The 15,705-nt window shown below is 36.9% G+C and overlaps 1 protein-coding gene across 3 annotated transcripts in view; it reads left to right on the top strand.

Annotated features, from left to right (window-relative positions):
• Positions 1 to 2,329, top strand: part of LOC100656942 (cytochrome P450 20A1) — a 38,079-nt gene extending 35,750 nt beyond the window's left edge. The window contains exons 12-13 of one of the 3 annotated variants that reach the window (XR_002784420.2): positions 77 to 173; positions 1,013 to 1,102. Coding sequence is in view for 1 of the 3 variants with exons in the window: in XM_003406125.4 (XP_003406173.2) it covers positions 1,013 to 1,102; positions 1,252 to 1,402 (241 nt within the window). In the remaining 2 variants the exon portion in view is untranslated. Of the gene's footprint in view, positions 1 to 76; positions 178 to 1,012; positions 1,103 to 1,251 lie in introns of those variants that run through there. The other 2 variants (XR_002784419.2, XM_003406125.4) reach the window with 2 other exon arrangements.
• Positions 2,330 to 15,705: the final 13,376 nt, after the last annotated feature.

Here is a 15,705-nt window from a genome sequence, read left to right as displayed (position 1 = left end):
GTAATTTTTATATGTACATTATAAATAGAATATATTCCAAAAGTGAAAGATAATCCATGTTTTATTTTGTTTTTAGAAAACAAAAGAATTCCTTTTTTTAAAAAAATTTACTCATAGAAGAGTTTCTCTCTTTTAAAAACATTTGTTTTTGAGAGGAATTTTTATGTTTCATGGTAGGTAAGTTGTTTTGTTTTTAATATATCCATTCCCCTGTTGACTTTTAATAGAGTGAAATTCTATAGGGTTAAAAAGAAATGTTCCTAGTCTCTCTTTCTTACTTATTAATAAATTTGATTGTACTATAATTGACAAATACAATTTTGAGGCTGGAGCCTCTCCAATTTTAAGAAATAAGTTTTCATTGAAAAGTCTATGTAAAATGCCTCACATATTGATAGATGGTCTCATGCAACAGGTATTGTAAACACTTTTTTTTTTTCATTCAAAGTATTAGTCTGTATTTTTATTTTCTGGAACCAGTTAAAATGGCACCTTCTGAATTAACTTGAGCTGTAAGACAGAGGCTCCCCTGGCATAGCCTTGGGGGCCTTCACAGGCTGCCCCAAGCCTTCCTTTATTTTTTTTTTAATTGAAAAAATATAGCCAACACATTTGTCAATTTAACTTTTGTCACTTGTACAATTTATTGAAGCCATTTATGTCAATTGTGCTATGCAGCCATCACTGATACCCACTGCCATAGGCTCTTAAATTCTCAAATTAAAAAAAAAAAAATTCATTAGGTGATTTTGTATGATTTACCCTTACATCTTAAAATAATATGAATCTGTGTTGCAATCTCATTTCTTGCTGGTTTCAGAGAAATATATTTTGCACCTATTGTTTAGAAATAATGTAATTTGGGGACATAATAGGTGACATTTAAATATAGTGTGATAGCACTTTGTATTTTCAGTAGCTTTTAAGCTTTATTACATACTTGTGTTCTCAGATGTGTCAGTATGTAAAATGCTAGTGGAGCTATGTGGTGACTAGCTCCAAATCTTTTTAGGTTTGATCCAGACCGGTTTGATGATGAATCAGTAATGAAAACGTTCTCCTTGCTTGGATTCTCAGGCACGCAGGAATGCCCAGAATTGAGGTGAGATAATAGAGAAAGCAATGCGAAGAAAAAAAAATGCCAGACTCTATAATTTTGATGATCACTATTTATGAAAAAGTATAATTAAGGTATTAATTCTGTTACTGGCAGAATATCTTTCATAACTAGTTGACTTTCTTCTTGACTAGGTTTGCATATATGGTGACCACAGTACTTCTGAGTGTATTGTTGAGGAGACTGCGTCTACATTCTGTGGAGGGACAGGTTATTGAAACAAAATATGAACTGGTAACAACGTCAAGGGAAGAAGCTTGGATCACCATCTCAAAGAGATACTAAACTCTTAATGCATTTAATTAACCTTGTTAAATGGACTGAGGAAACTAACCATTTAGAAGATCTTATGGTGAATCCTTTTATAAATCAAGTATTTTGCAGTATAAACAACTATTAGTATTTTATTATGTAAATTTGTATTTTTATGTATCCGATTTTCTTAAAGTAGGATGTACATTTATACTTGTTGCACCAATATATTGATAATTTTAATGGGGTGCTGTAGCTTTCTGCTCTTCAATTTTGTTTTTTTCACTTTTTATGCATTAGTTTTGTATTATTTTTCTTAGTTTGATCTTTAAAATTAATACTCTTGAAAAAAATTATTTTATAAATGTTTTGGAATCATGTCTTATGAATATTCATAAAATAGAGACATAGTCTTAAATCCTTTTCATACTTTCAATAAATCAACTTAAAGGGAAAGAAAAAAAGACTTCCCATAATTTTTATTTATTGGGTTAATGCTTTTATTTTCTGGTTATAAATTATTTTGTGTTATAATCATTTATATTCAGCTTGAATACTTTATTGAGAATTTTACCTTGTATATTTGCTTTTTTTTTTGCCTCTCCAGAGAGCAGTGTTTTTTCTTCATTTCATCACTTACACTGTTCATTTTGTATAGTTCTGAATCACTTGGATAATAATGTTTGTTTCTGAATGTTTAGAAGTGCCACTCCTAAGTGACAAGCCAGGATTCATGCTTGTTCTTCCATTTGGCTGGAAGCTTTAGCAGCACTCTATTACTCAACTAATTCTCATTTGTAGGAAAAGGGAATTCCTAAATTTGTTATTTATTCTTATGTCATATGTTAAATATAATTAACCTGTGATTAAGAAATGAAGGAGCACTCACCAAAAACAAAAATCTCAAAAATAAATAAGGAAAAAAAAAAAAACTGAGATAGTTGAAAATATTTGCAAAAATACATGACAGGTGGACACTTGAGACTGTGTTGGCATCTTCTGTCTGGAGGAGGGATGGGAGGATAGAGAGAGTTGGAAGCTGGCAAAATTGTCACGAAAGGAGAGACTGGAAGGGCTGACTCATTAGGGGGAGAGCAAGTGGGAGTAAGGAGTAAGATGTATATTAACTTATATGTGACAGACTGACTTGATTTGTAAACGTTCACTTGAAGCTCAATAAAAGTTAATAATAATAAAAAAAAAAGATATGAAGTGAGATTAGATGTCCCACAGAATGTGATGGGACAAAATAACTCAAATAAAAAAAAAAAAGTGACAGCTAGGAAAAAAATATATATATATATGACAGAGAGGGGTAATTTTGCATAAAGAGTTCGTACAAATTGATAAAACGTGCAGTAGCTACATGGGTAAAGACATGAACAAACAGCTTTTGCAGGAGGAAATAACTAATAAACTTTTAGAAAAATGTTCAGTCTCACTAGTAAGCAAAGAAATATGAGGGCTACTTCAAGAATATTTTAAGTATCTTCAGTACTACTAAAAAGCACTGGTAAATTTTATATTTAATACTTTATTGATATTATTACATTTTGGTCACACTGCTTGTGAAGAATTTTTTTAAATATATTTTTCTTCAAGACAGCAATTGAAGGAAGTATACCAAGAGCAGATAGAAAGGAAAGGAAGTAGAATGATAATTGTTTGCAAGTTAGTTTATTTTTAACAGACCGTTGAATTTCATTTGTAATTGTAGTTTCAAGAATGTACCCCAGTTCTTAATTGAATGACTTTCTGTTGTGTTTATGGCTAAATAGCTAAGACTTTAGACCTAGTTACGACTGGTCAACATAGAATTTGATTAGATGCAGCATTCATTTCTGGAAAAAAAATTAATTTCTGAAATAATTTAAATTCTAAAACTTTAAGTGAAATGTAGTGTTAGTTACTAGCACCATGTTGTTTCTAAAATGGCAAATTCTTCAGCTTATCTTCCTCTCACCTGTCATTTTCTGTGGTTCTCTGTATATAGAACATCTTCCTTTGTTATTCAAGTTCCATGAGTGGGTTGGAAACTGGCAGTGGAAGGTTAGAGTAGGCAACTGATATGTAAAACAGGTGTCAGTAAGATCAGATGAAATGAGAGAAGCGGAATTTGAAAGCGAGACAGAGTTGATGAGCCATAATCAGGGCAAAAATGGGGCAGCTGAGCCAGAGCCCAGGCATTTGCATAATTGCCAGAAAATGAGGCAGTGTATAATTACTAATAAAAAACAGAGTTAAGGAAAATAGGGCATATTTTACCCATAGTTACACTATTAGCTTAAAGCATTTAAAAAAAAACATATCCCAGAGAATTGTGACAAAATAAAACTACTGTTAATCATGAACAAACTAAGTTAGACATTCACTGTTCTATTTATCTAATGACTAAACTTTTAGTAGCTTCCTGCCACTGATGGTTCATAGCATGACTCACATGGCTTTTTAATTGATATTGAAGTGAATAATTTAACTTTTAAAACTTTTTTTAAGTTTATTTTTTCACTGCTTGTGATCTGCATTCTTTTTAATAGTTCAGAAATTTATTGTTAAAAACAGCAGACAGAGCATTCTTTTATGAACTGAAAGGGCTCTTCCACACTTTGTGATAATCAAATTTAAGGCAGAATTAATTCTGTATGAGTTTGGGAAAAGTTCATATGCTGTTTATTTGGCATAGTTCTGTGCCAAATAAACAGTACTTTTTTGAAGTGTACTTTTTTCACATGTGGTTATCAGATTAAAAATTGCCTAAAAAGCCCAGTTCTACTGAGTGTTTGAAGTTGAGGACATGACCAGTAGCATCAAGGAGTAGTTTAGTAGCTGCAAAAAGATAGCCAGGAGAGGAATAGACACCATTTTCAAGGGCAGATTTTTAAAATGTCAACAAATTGATACTAGTGACCTCATTTTTCTTCTTAGCTAGTACTATGCCTGTTTTCTAAGTAACCAAAGACCAGTGATTAAGGTAGAAGGAGAGGAGCTGGGAGGAAGATATGATAACAAAGCAATCACTGTTACTACAAAAGTCAGGAAATCAATACAGCCAAAAAGAGTTCGAACAAGTGGCTTTGAGCTGTTTTCAGTGGCCTGCAGGAATAAAAAAACAGAATGAAACTTGCGGTAATAGTTAAGGTGAAAGTAGAACAAGGGGCTGTTATATGTCTATCTCATTTAGTCCTTAGAGCATAAGAGAAGGCCCAGTAACAAACTGAAATAGTTTTTCATTCCTGCTAGAAGAAATATTGTAAATGAAGATAGGCAAATGCTAGATGGAAACAGTAAGTAAAAGATCTGAACTCTAAATTTTCTTAATGTCTTCAGTGAGGTTTATTGGTGTACTTTGTTCTTTAAGGGAGAATTAAACAATAGTTGCAAATGGTTTACTGATGGGATTGTACAGATTTAAAAAAAAAAAAAAAGAAAGAAACCCAAAGAACAAACAAAAAACCTCTCAATAACAAGAAGAATAGAAAGATTCCCTAAATAGAACCTTAAAAGCAGTAATATCCAGTCTCATTAACTGGCATCAAGGTGTGCTTTCCATAGGGATAATATGCCACAGATAATGAAAAATATTGCACTTTGAGTTCTTTGAAGGTATCTTCCACATCTCTTGTTCCATCTTTGAGTTTTTGAGCTCATTAGTTGATGGCTAAGTCCACACATATTTCTAAGGAGGCCGTACTGTATTTATCTTTTGTTCCAATCTAAAAAAAATTTTTTAAGTACGTCAAAAAGCTTGATACCGTATCAATGATGTTTCATGTTATTCTTCCCTTTGACTGAAACTACCACATGAAATAGTTTAAACCTAAAAATAAATTATTCAGTAATAAAATGACAACCCAATAAAAGAAAAAGACGTGAGCAGACAACTCATTAAGAAATATAGATGAATGGCTAAGAACACATTAAAAAGTAATTGACTGCACAGATCATCAGGGGAATGCAAATACCAACCAGAATGGCTGACGGACTGGCAATATCTCACGTGGATGCGGATATGGAGCCATCGGAACTGTCATGTATCGGTGGGAACGTAAAATGGTGCAACCGCCTTGGAAAAACGTCCGACAGTTTCTTACAAAACTAAACGTATGCATTCCATGCCTAGATACTTATTCAAGAGAAATGAAAATATGTCTGTAGAAAGACTTGTACAGGAATACTCAAAGCAGCTGTGTTCATAATAAAAAATTAGCTAAAAGTAAATTATTTAAAAAGCAGTGTAACAGCAATATGCAAAAGTTTTAAAAAGGAAAAATAATACTCAACCCCACCGTGTTTACAGAACTCTTTTTTTGCTAGTTCCACATGCATGTATGTATTTACTTACTGCAATCCTAACAGTATGGTCTACTTTTCACTTAAGAATTTTAAACATTTTCATTTGTTCATTTCTATAAAAGTCTCCAGAGAAAAGGCTTTTGAATATAAACCAATTTAATGTTTGGTTTGTAGAATTTTATGACATTGAACAGATACTTGTAAAATTTGAGTTGAACATCCAGGCAATAAACCAGGAAATGACATTCCTTCTTACCGTTTCACTCCTCATTTAATCGTTGTTGGACAGTTGGTGGCTATCTTTTTAGAGACTGAGAATGGATCTTATTATAACCAAAAAAAACCAAACCCAGTGCCGTCGAGTCGATTGCATGTGATAAAATGCTGTGAGCAAATTTGCACATATATCCTTTTTGGTAATTTTTAAATACATTTATATATAAAATACTTGCAAATTCTTATTTTAACTTTTAACACGATAGTTGTCTTAGTTAGCCAGTGCTTCTATAACAGAAATACCACAAATGGATGGCTTTAACACACAAATATATTTTCTCACAGTTGAGGAGGCTAGAAGTCTAAACTCAGGGCACCAGCTCTACAGAAAGGCTTTCTCCCTCTGTTGGCTCTGGAGGAAGGTCCTTGTCTCTTTGAGCTTCAGCTACTGGGCAACCTTCAGGTGGCTTGATATGTGTTTTCCTCTATCTCTGCTTCCCAGCTTGCTTGTTCAATCTCTTATATCTCAAAAGAGGTTGACTTGACCTACACCCTACACTAATCCTGCCTTGTTAACAAAAAAAGCCCATTTCCAAGTGAGATTATAACCACAGGCATAGAGATTAGGATTTACAACACATATTTTGGGGGGACACAATTCAATCCATAACAACAGTAGAGAACAAAACTTTGTTACTTCACCCTTGTTTAACTGTATCATACATAAAATAGTAAAGTTTAGCCTGTCCCAAAGAAAACAAAAAAAAATTTTTTTTTAATTTTTATTGTACTTTAAGTGAAAGTTTACAAATCAAGTCAGTATCTCATACAAAAATTCATATACGCCTTGCTATATACTCCTAATTGCTCTCCCCCTAATGAGACAGCGTGCTCCTTCCCTCCACCCTCTCTTTTTGTGTCCATTCCGCCAGCTTCTGACCCCCTCTGCCCTCTTATCTCTCCTCCAGACAGGAGATGCCAACATAGTCTCATGTGTCTACTTGATCCAAGAAGCTCATTCTTCACCAGTATCATTTTCCATCCCATTGCCCAGTCCAATCCCTGTATGAGGAGTTGGCTTTGGGAATGGTTCCTGTCTTGGGCTAACAGAAGGTCTGGGGACCATGACCACCAGGGTCCTTCTAGTCTCAGACCATTAAGTCTGGTCTTTTTATGAGAATTTGGGGCCTGCATCCCACTGCTCTCCTGCTCCCTCAGGGATTCTCTGTTGTATTCCCTGTCCGGGCAGTCATTGGTTGTAGCCAAGCACCATCTAGTTTGTCTGGTCTCAGGCTGATGTAGTCCCTGGAAAAAACCAATATTTTTGAATGAATTAATTAATTCTTTATTTGGGTTTTCTATTTTTTTTTTTTTATACATTTAGAATAAAGTAAAGGAAATTATTGAAGTTACTTAATAGTTGAAAAAGATTTCCAGGTAGCCAAACTACATCCCATGCTAATAACGTCTTTGTGATACGCCTAGTTTTCCATTACTGGAAATGTTCAGGATGTTGTGTGGCCATGTTTCAGAGATTTGTGTGTTAGGTGTGAATATAGATTTATAACAGACTATTGGAGTCCCTAGGTGGTGCAAATGGTTGAGCGCTTGACTACTAGCCAAAGGGTTAATGGTTTAAACCCACCCAGAGATGCCTTGGAAGACAAGTCTGTCAATCTGCTTCCAAAAGATCACAACCTTGGAAATCCTATGGAGTACTTCTATTCTGCACACATGGAGTCACCATGACAGAATGACAACTGGATGGCAACTAATAACAATAACATTTTACCACTAAATAATCACTGAACCAGGAAATATTTAAGGATCTGGATTTTTTATGACATTAACGAGAGCAAACCGTGTACCATGGAACACTAGCCCGTGAAATAATCTGAGAAAAAGATCTAATTATATTCATTCTCAGATCATCCATACTACATTCTTTCTCAAATGTTTATGATACACATTAATACACTGGAAGTTCTGTAAAAAAAAATATATATATATATATATTAAGTTGGTTTAACTCTGAGTGTTCCGAATGTATTTGATGAAAGTATCCCCCCCCCCATCACACCTATCATCCTGTGAAACCTGTATTTCACGGAAGTTGTGTTCCATAGAACCCATTTTGTTTGGCATGATCTACAGTCAAATAGGAGTCTCTAGGCACATCTGGGAAACCCTGGTGGCGTAATGGTTAAGTGCTACAGCTGCTATCCAAAGGGTCAGCAGTTCGAATCCACCAGGCGCTCCTTGGAAACTGTATGGGGCAGTTCTACTCTGTCCTATAGGGTCACTATGAGTCGGAATCAACTCGACGGCACTGGGTTTTGGTTTAGGCACATCTGTTTTAGCTAGTTCCTTAAACTATGCATGGTTCAGAGATTTCTTTAGATTAGGAATGACCATAGTTTTAGAAACAAACCACCTGCACTCCGTATTCTCTCACTTCCTTACCTCTGCCTCTTCTCTGTAAGAGTGCAGCACCCTCTGGTTCTACTGATTTTTTCTTCCCTTGCCCCAACTCTTCCATTCCTACTCAAAGAAATGAGACCCATTTAGTCAGGCAAGTTTATCGAGAGCTTGGCTGCTAACCAAAAGGTCAGCAGTTCGAATCCACCAGCTGCTTCTGGGAAACCCTGTGGGGCAATTCTACTCTGCCCTATAGGGTTGGTATCAACTTGATGGCAACAGGTTTTAACGGGTTTATGGGGCACAAAATAACTTATAAATCATGGTGGGTTGCTATGAGTCGGGATCAACTTCACAGCAATGGGTTTGATTTTCCTTTGGTTAGGTCTTATGCTAGGTCTCATGCTAGGCACTGGGGATATAACTCAAACCAAACCCATCGTTGTCAAGTCCACTGTGACTTATGACAATCCCACGTAGCAGTGAAGAAAACAGACATCATATTATTACTACGTTCTCTCTCTTCTGTGCTGCACTCCCAAGGGGGAACCCCACAGCCTCTTGTCCAAAAACTCTACCAACTTGAACTTCCTAGCATTTAGGTTTGGAAGCAGCTCAAGGACCCTTTGGGTTATTGTCTGAAAGAGACATAAGAAGAACTTGTAGATGCTACCTAGCAAAGAACACAAGAGGGTTCAGTTTTAGGCTGTAGTGGAGAAGGAAGCACAAAGAACTGTTGGGGGTTAAACATTATTTTTGTTTTTTCAGTGTATGAGCAAGAGAAACTAGGTATCTTGTCAAGGAAAACTCAACATCGATGCCGATTAGGAATGCTGGAGAATGTTCAAAGTGAGAAGAAACAAAGCTAAGAATTGGGTGGCTAAGTTAAAGAGCAATCTTTATTACAGTCATTTGTATGAATTGTTTAATTATACTGCAGCACCAGGTGTGATCAGCTTTCATGATGTGTTGTTTATGTTGCAAGGTCCTCAGCTAACAGAAAATTGATTTTTAGAGCTTAAAAGGACCTTCTAGAGATTATGGCATAGCCTGCTCACAATTTAAAATTTTAAAGGGAGAAGTCTAGGTCTGCTGGGAGTAGAAGAGTAACATAATTAAAATTTTCTCATATAAGGCCTGGTAATGTGTGCTTAAGTCTATGCTGCTATTGTCATATGTTTCCAAGGAGGTGCAGATTCAAAAGGAATTGGAAAAAAAATATTCTTGATACAGAACCTTTGAGGGAGATGCAAATGTGTGTTGAATGCTAAATTTACTTAGATTTAAAAATACATATCTTCAAGCAAAGTTGCCATGACAACCTTTCTTAATGTGTACATAAATTTTATGTCTGTCTCTTTGAGAAATGTACCACAGTGCCCAATTCTTGTGACTAGACCCTGGATGGTGCCCTGTAGAAACTATGTAAAATTTTGGAAAATGCAAAGCAAACAATATGGCAGCTCTGCAGCAAGGTGATCCCATCAGGATAAATGTCATCTTCTCGCCATGATCAGAGAGGCATGTGACTTCAAACCCAAGATGAAATTTTGGATTGAAGTACAACCAGGAATCTGTTCTGAGTTTCTGTTTTTTCTTACCTAGAGAATTTATAGGACAGCCCTAGGAAGTTCGGGAAATTCTGGACCAAATCTCTCGATTAGCCCTACAACTGATCTAGCCTCCCTGGGAACTTCCAAATCTAAACCATAACTGATATCATAGGACCACACAGAGCCATTAAAGATTTCTCTACAATGGGCATGCCTGTGCACAGAGCCATCGCAGAAGTTTCTTTTGGCCTGGACTCCAATACTACAATGCTAGAGAGATACCCTTATCACACCTCTTCATTCCTTTTACTCCATTTTACATACCCTTGCCTCTCAAGCTTTATTCTGCATGTCAGGGGCTAAGGAGAAGAATAGCAGGATTTTAGAGACGCAAAGTTTAGGATGAAGGAATTTTCATTCCCAATTCTGGAAATATGAGTTTACTAAGCAGTGAAATAAGGGGATAGTCACTGGTATTGTCTTCTGTCTTGATTGCAAAGATTTTTCTGCCCTAAGACGAAATGGGATTTCTGCCTGAAATACCATCACAGAACCGTATGATATATTCCACTGATATGATGAGTCATTCACTTATTTATATGGGTAGACATTTAGATAATAGCAGTAGTTAACAGAAACCTGTGAAAGATATATTGTTAATTCCTGTGGAGGAGGAAGGAAGAAATCCTACTGATGTATTTTAAATGTAGTTAAATTCAGTGTTCCCAGCCATTTTAAATGTCAAGATTATTCTGTTCTGTTCCTTTCTTTCCAAAAAGCTACATAAAATTACTTTGACAATTAAAATTGTGAATCAGCTGCTTACAGGTAACCTCTTCTATGTTATATTTCCTGAAAATAAGCTATCAGTGCCCAAAAATATCCTTATTCCTAAGCATATTGTAAGGAACCCTGGTTTTACAGTGGTTAAGCAGTCAGCTGCTAACAGAAAGGTTGGCAGTTTGAACCCACCAGCTGCTCCTCAGGAGAAAGTTATAGCAGTCTGATTCAGTAATGATTAAAAAAAAAAAAAAAGCAAACCCGTTGCTGTTGAGTTGATTCCAACTTACAGCAACCCTGTAAGACAGAGTAGAACTGCCTCATAGAGTTTCCAAGGAGCACACCTGGTGGATTCATACTGCTGACCTTTTGGTTAGTAGCTGTATCTCTTAACCTCTATACCACCAGGGTGTCCCTGTAAAGATTATAGCCTTGGAAACCCCATGGGGCAGTTCTACTTTGTCCTATAGGGTCGCTGTGAGTCAGAATTGACTCTACAAGACTGGAGCACTTATACACTGTTGGTGGGAATGTAAAATGGTACAACCACTTTGGAAATCGATTTGGTGCTTCCTTAAAAAAAACAAACAGAACTACCATACGATCCAGCAATCCCAATCCTTGGAATATAGCCTAGAGAAATAAGAGCCTTTACACAAACAGATATATGCACACCCATGTTCATTGCAGCACTGTTTACAATAGCAAAAAGACGGAAGCAACCAAGGCGCCCGTCAACAGATGAATGGATAAATTATGGTATATTCATACAATGGAATATTACACATCGGTAAAGAACAATGATGAATCCATGAAACATTTCATAACATAGAGGAATCTGGAAGGCATTATGCTGAGTGAAATCAGTCAGTGGGAAAAGGACAATATTGTATGAGACCACTATTATAAGAACTCGAGAAATACTTTAAACAGAGAACAAAATATTCTTTGATGGTTACGAGATGGGGAAGGGAGGTAGGAAGGGAGAGGGGTTTTCACTAATAGTAGATAAGAACTACTTTAGATGAAGGGAAAGACAACACATAATGCAGGAGAGGTCAACACAACTGAACTAAACCAAAAGCAAAGAAGTTTCCTGAATAAACTGAATGCTTCGAAGGCCAGCATAGCAGGGGTGGGGGCTTGGGGACCATGGTTTCAGGGGACATCTAAGTCAATTGGCATAATAAAATCCATTAAGAAAGCATTCTGCATCCCACTTCGGAGAGTGACTTCTGGGGTCTTACACACTAGTAAGCGGTCATCTAAGATGCATCAGTTGGTCTCAACCCACCTGGAGCAAAGGAGAATGAAGAACACCAAAGACACAGGGTAATTATGAGCCCAAGAGACAGAGAGAGCTACATAAACCAGAGACTACATCAACCTGAGACCGGAAGAACTACATGGTGCCTGGCTTTAACCGATGACTGCCCTGACAGGGAACACCACAAAGAAGCCCTGAGGGAGCAGGAAAGCAGTGGCATACAGACCTCAAATTCTCATAAAAAGACCAGACTTACTGAGCTGACTGAGACTAGAATGACCCTGGTGGTCATGGCCCCCAGACCTTCTGTTCGCCCAAGAGAGGAACCATTCCTAAAGCTAACTCTTCAGACAGGGATTGGACTGGACTATGAGATAGACAATGATACTGGTGAAGAATGAGCTTCTTGGATCAAGTAGACATATGAGACTGTGTTGGTATGTCCTGTCTGAAGGGGAGATGAGAGGGTAGAGAGGGTCAGAAGCTGGCCGAATGGACACGAAAAGAGAGAGTGGAGGGAAGGAGTGTACTGTCTCATTAGAGGGAGAGCAATCAGGAGTATACAGCAAGGTGTTTATAAATTTTTGTACGAGAGTCCGACTTGATTTGTAAACTTTCACTTAAACCACATAAAAATTAAAAAAACAATTACAGCAATGGGTTTGGAACCACCTTGTACTATACAAATATGACTTATTACCGTACACCATGGTGTTTAGTTAGCAACAGTCAACTGATGAGAAACAGATTGTTATAAAGGAAATTAACAAGCTTTAGAAATCAGTTAATATTTGGCATATAGGTTTAATGGCATTAATGCATAATCTGAAAAAGCTTTACATTTCAAACTCTGCAATTAATGTTATTAAATGAAGGTCAGTATAGCTTTCAGTAATAAAAACTCAGTTAATCCATTCTAAGCCTTGAAGTTTTATAAAATCTTCAGCATAACTTAAAAGTATGAACAAAATTAGCTAATCTTAGATATATAATTTTTGTGAATCGAATGATCTGCTGTAAAGAAACTGTTATCTATTTTATGCTTTAGCTATGAAATTCACTTTTTTTGTATGAAAAGACGATTTTAGTAAGAACGTGTCTGTCAGCTTGTTGTACTGTGGCAACATGTGTGTTGCTGTGATGCTGGAAGCTATGCCACCAGTATTCAAATACCAGCAGGGTCACCCATGGTGGACAGGTTTCAGCTGAGCTTCCAGACTAAGACTAGGAAGAAGGAGCCAGCAGTCTACTTCTGAAAAGATTTAGCCAGTGAAAAGCTTACAAATACCAGTGGAACATTGTTTGATATAGTGCCAGAAGATGAGACCCTCAGGTTGGCAGGCACTCAAAATACAACTAGGGAAGAGCTGCTTCCTCAAAGTAAAGTTTACTTTAATGATGTGGATGGAGTCAAGCTTTCAGGACCTTTATTTGCTGATGTGGCATGACTCATAATGAGAAGAAAGAGCTGCAAACTTCCATTAATAATTGGAACCTGGAATGTACAAAGTATGAATCTAGGAAAACTGGATATTGTCAAAAATGTAATAGAACACATAAAGATCAATATCCTAGGCATAAATGAGCTGGAATGGACTGGCATTGGTCATTTTGAACCATACTATCATATGGTCTACTATGCCGGGAATGACAACTTGAAGAGGATTGGCATTATATTCACTGCCAAAAACAACATTTCAAGATCTATCCTGAAGTACAATGCTGACAGTGACAGGATACTATCCATACGCCTATAAGGAAGACCACTTAATACGACTATTATTCAAATTTACAGACCAACCACTAAGGCCAAAGATGAAGAAACTGAAGATTTTTACCAACTTCTGCATTCTGAAATTGACTGAACATGCAATGAGAATGCACTGATCATTACTGGTGGTTGGAATGTGAAAGTTGGAAACAAAGAAGAAGGATTGGTAGTTGGAAAATATGGCCTTGGTGATAGAAATGATGCCGGAGATCACATGATAGAATTTTGCAAGACCAGTGACTTCTTCGTTGCAAATGAATGGCATAAATGGCAACTATATACGTGGACCTCGCCAGATGGAGTACACAGGAATCAAATGGACTACGTCTGTGGAAAGAGACGATGGAAGAGCTCAATATCATCAGTCAGAACAAGGCCAGGGGCTGACTGTGGCTTAGACCATCAATTACTTATATGCAAGTTCAAGCTGAAACTGAAGAAAATTAGAACAAGTCCATGAGAGCCAAAGTACAACCTCAAGCATATCCCACCTGAATTTAGAGACCATCTCAAGAATAGATTTGACACGTTGAACGCTAACGACCAACGAGCAGATGAGTTGTGAAAGGACATCATACATGAAGAAAGTAAGAGGTCATTAAAAAGACAGAAGAGAAAGAAAACACCTAAATGGATGTCAGAAGGGACTCTGAAACTTGCTCTTGAACATCGAGTAGCTAAAGCAAAAGGAAAAAAATGATGAAGAGCTGAAGAGAAGATTTCAAACGGCAACATGTGCAAAGACTTGGAGTTAGAAAACCAAAAGGGAAGAACACGCTCAGCATTTCTCAGGCTGAAAGAATTGAAGAAAAAATTTAAGCCTCAAGTTGCAATACTGAAGGATTCTATGGGGAAGATATTAAATGATGCAGGAAGCATCAAAATAAGATGGAAGGAATACAGTCACTATGCCAAAAAGAATTGGTTGATGTTCAACCATTTCAGGAGGTAACATATGATCAGGAACCAAGGGTACTGAAGGAAGAGGTCCAAGCTACAATGAAGGCGTTGGCAGAAAACGAGCTCCAGCGATCGACAAAATACCAATTGAGACGTTTCAACAAACAAATGCAGTGCTGGAAATGCTCACTGCTTTATGCTGAGAAATTTGGAAGACAGGTACTTGGCCAACTGACTGGAAGAGTTCGATGTTTATGCCTATTCCTGAGAAAGGTGATCCAACTAAATACGGAAATTATTGAATATCACATGCAAGCAAAATTTTGCTGAAGGTCATTCAAAGTGGCTGCAGCAGTACATTGACAGGGAACTGCCAGAAATTCAAGCCGGATTTAGAAGAGGACATGGAACCAGGGATAGCATTGCTAATGTCAGATGAATCCTGGCTGAAAGCAGAGAATACCAGAAGAATGTTTACTTGTGTTTTGTTAACTATGCTAAGACATTTGACTGTATGGATTCATAATAAATTATGAATAACCTTGCGGAGAATGAGAATTCCGGAACACTTAATTGTGCTCATTAGGAATCTGTACATGGATCAAGAGGCCATCACTGGAACAGAGCAAGGGGGATACTGCATGTCTTAAAGTCAGGAAAAGTGTGTGTCAGCGTTGTATCCTTTCACCATACCTATTCAGTATGTATGCTGAGCAGATAATCCAAGAAGCTGGACTACATGAAGAAGAACGGGGCATCGGGATTAGAGGAAGACTCATTAATGACCTGCATTATGCTGATGACACAACCTTGCTTGCTGAAAGTGAAGAAGGATTGAGGCACTTACTGATGAAGATCGAAGACCACAACCTTCAGTATGGATTACACCTCAACATAAAGAAAACAAAATTCCTCACAACTGGACCAATAAGCAACATCATGATAAATTTAGAAAAGATTGAAGTTGTCAAGGATTTCATTTTACTTGGATCCACAATCAACACCCAGGGAACCAGCAGTCAAGAAATCAAAAGACGCATTGCATTGGGCAACTCTGCTACAAAAGACCTTTTCAAAGTGTAGAAAAGCAAAGATGTCACCTTGAGGACTAAGGTGCACCTGACCCATGCCGTGGTGT

This window comes from Loxodonta africana, chromosome 6 (genome assembly GCF_030014295.1).
Source record: "Loxodonta africana isolate mLoxAfr1 chromosome 6, mLoxAfr1.hap2, whole genome shotgun sequence".
Classification (NCBI taxonomy): domain Eukaryota; kingdom Metazoa; phylum Chordata; class Mammalia; order Proboscidea; family Elephantidae; genus Loxodonta; species Loxodonta africana.
This window is presented reverse-complemented; position numbering and strand designations above follow the sequence as displayed.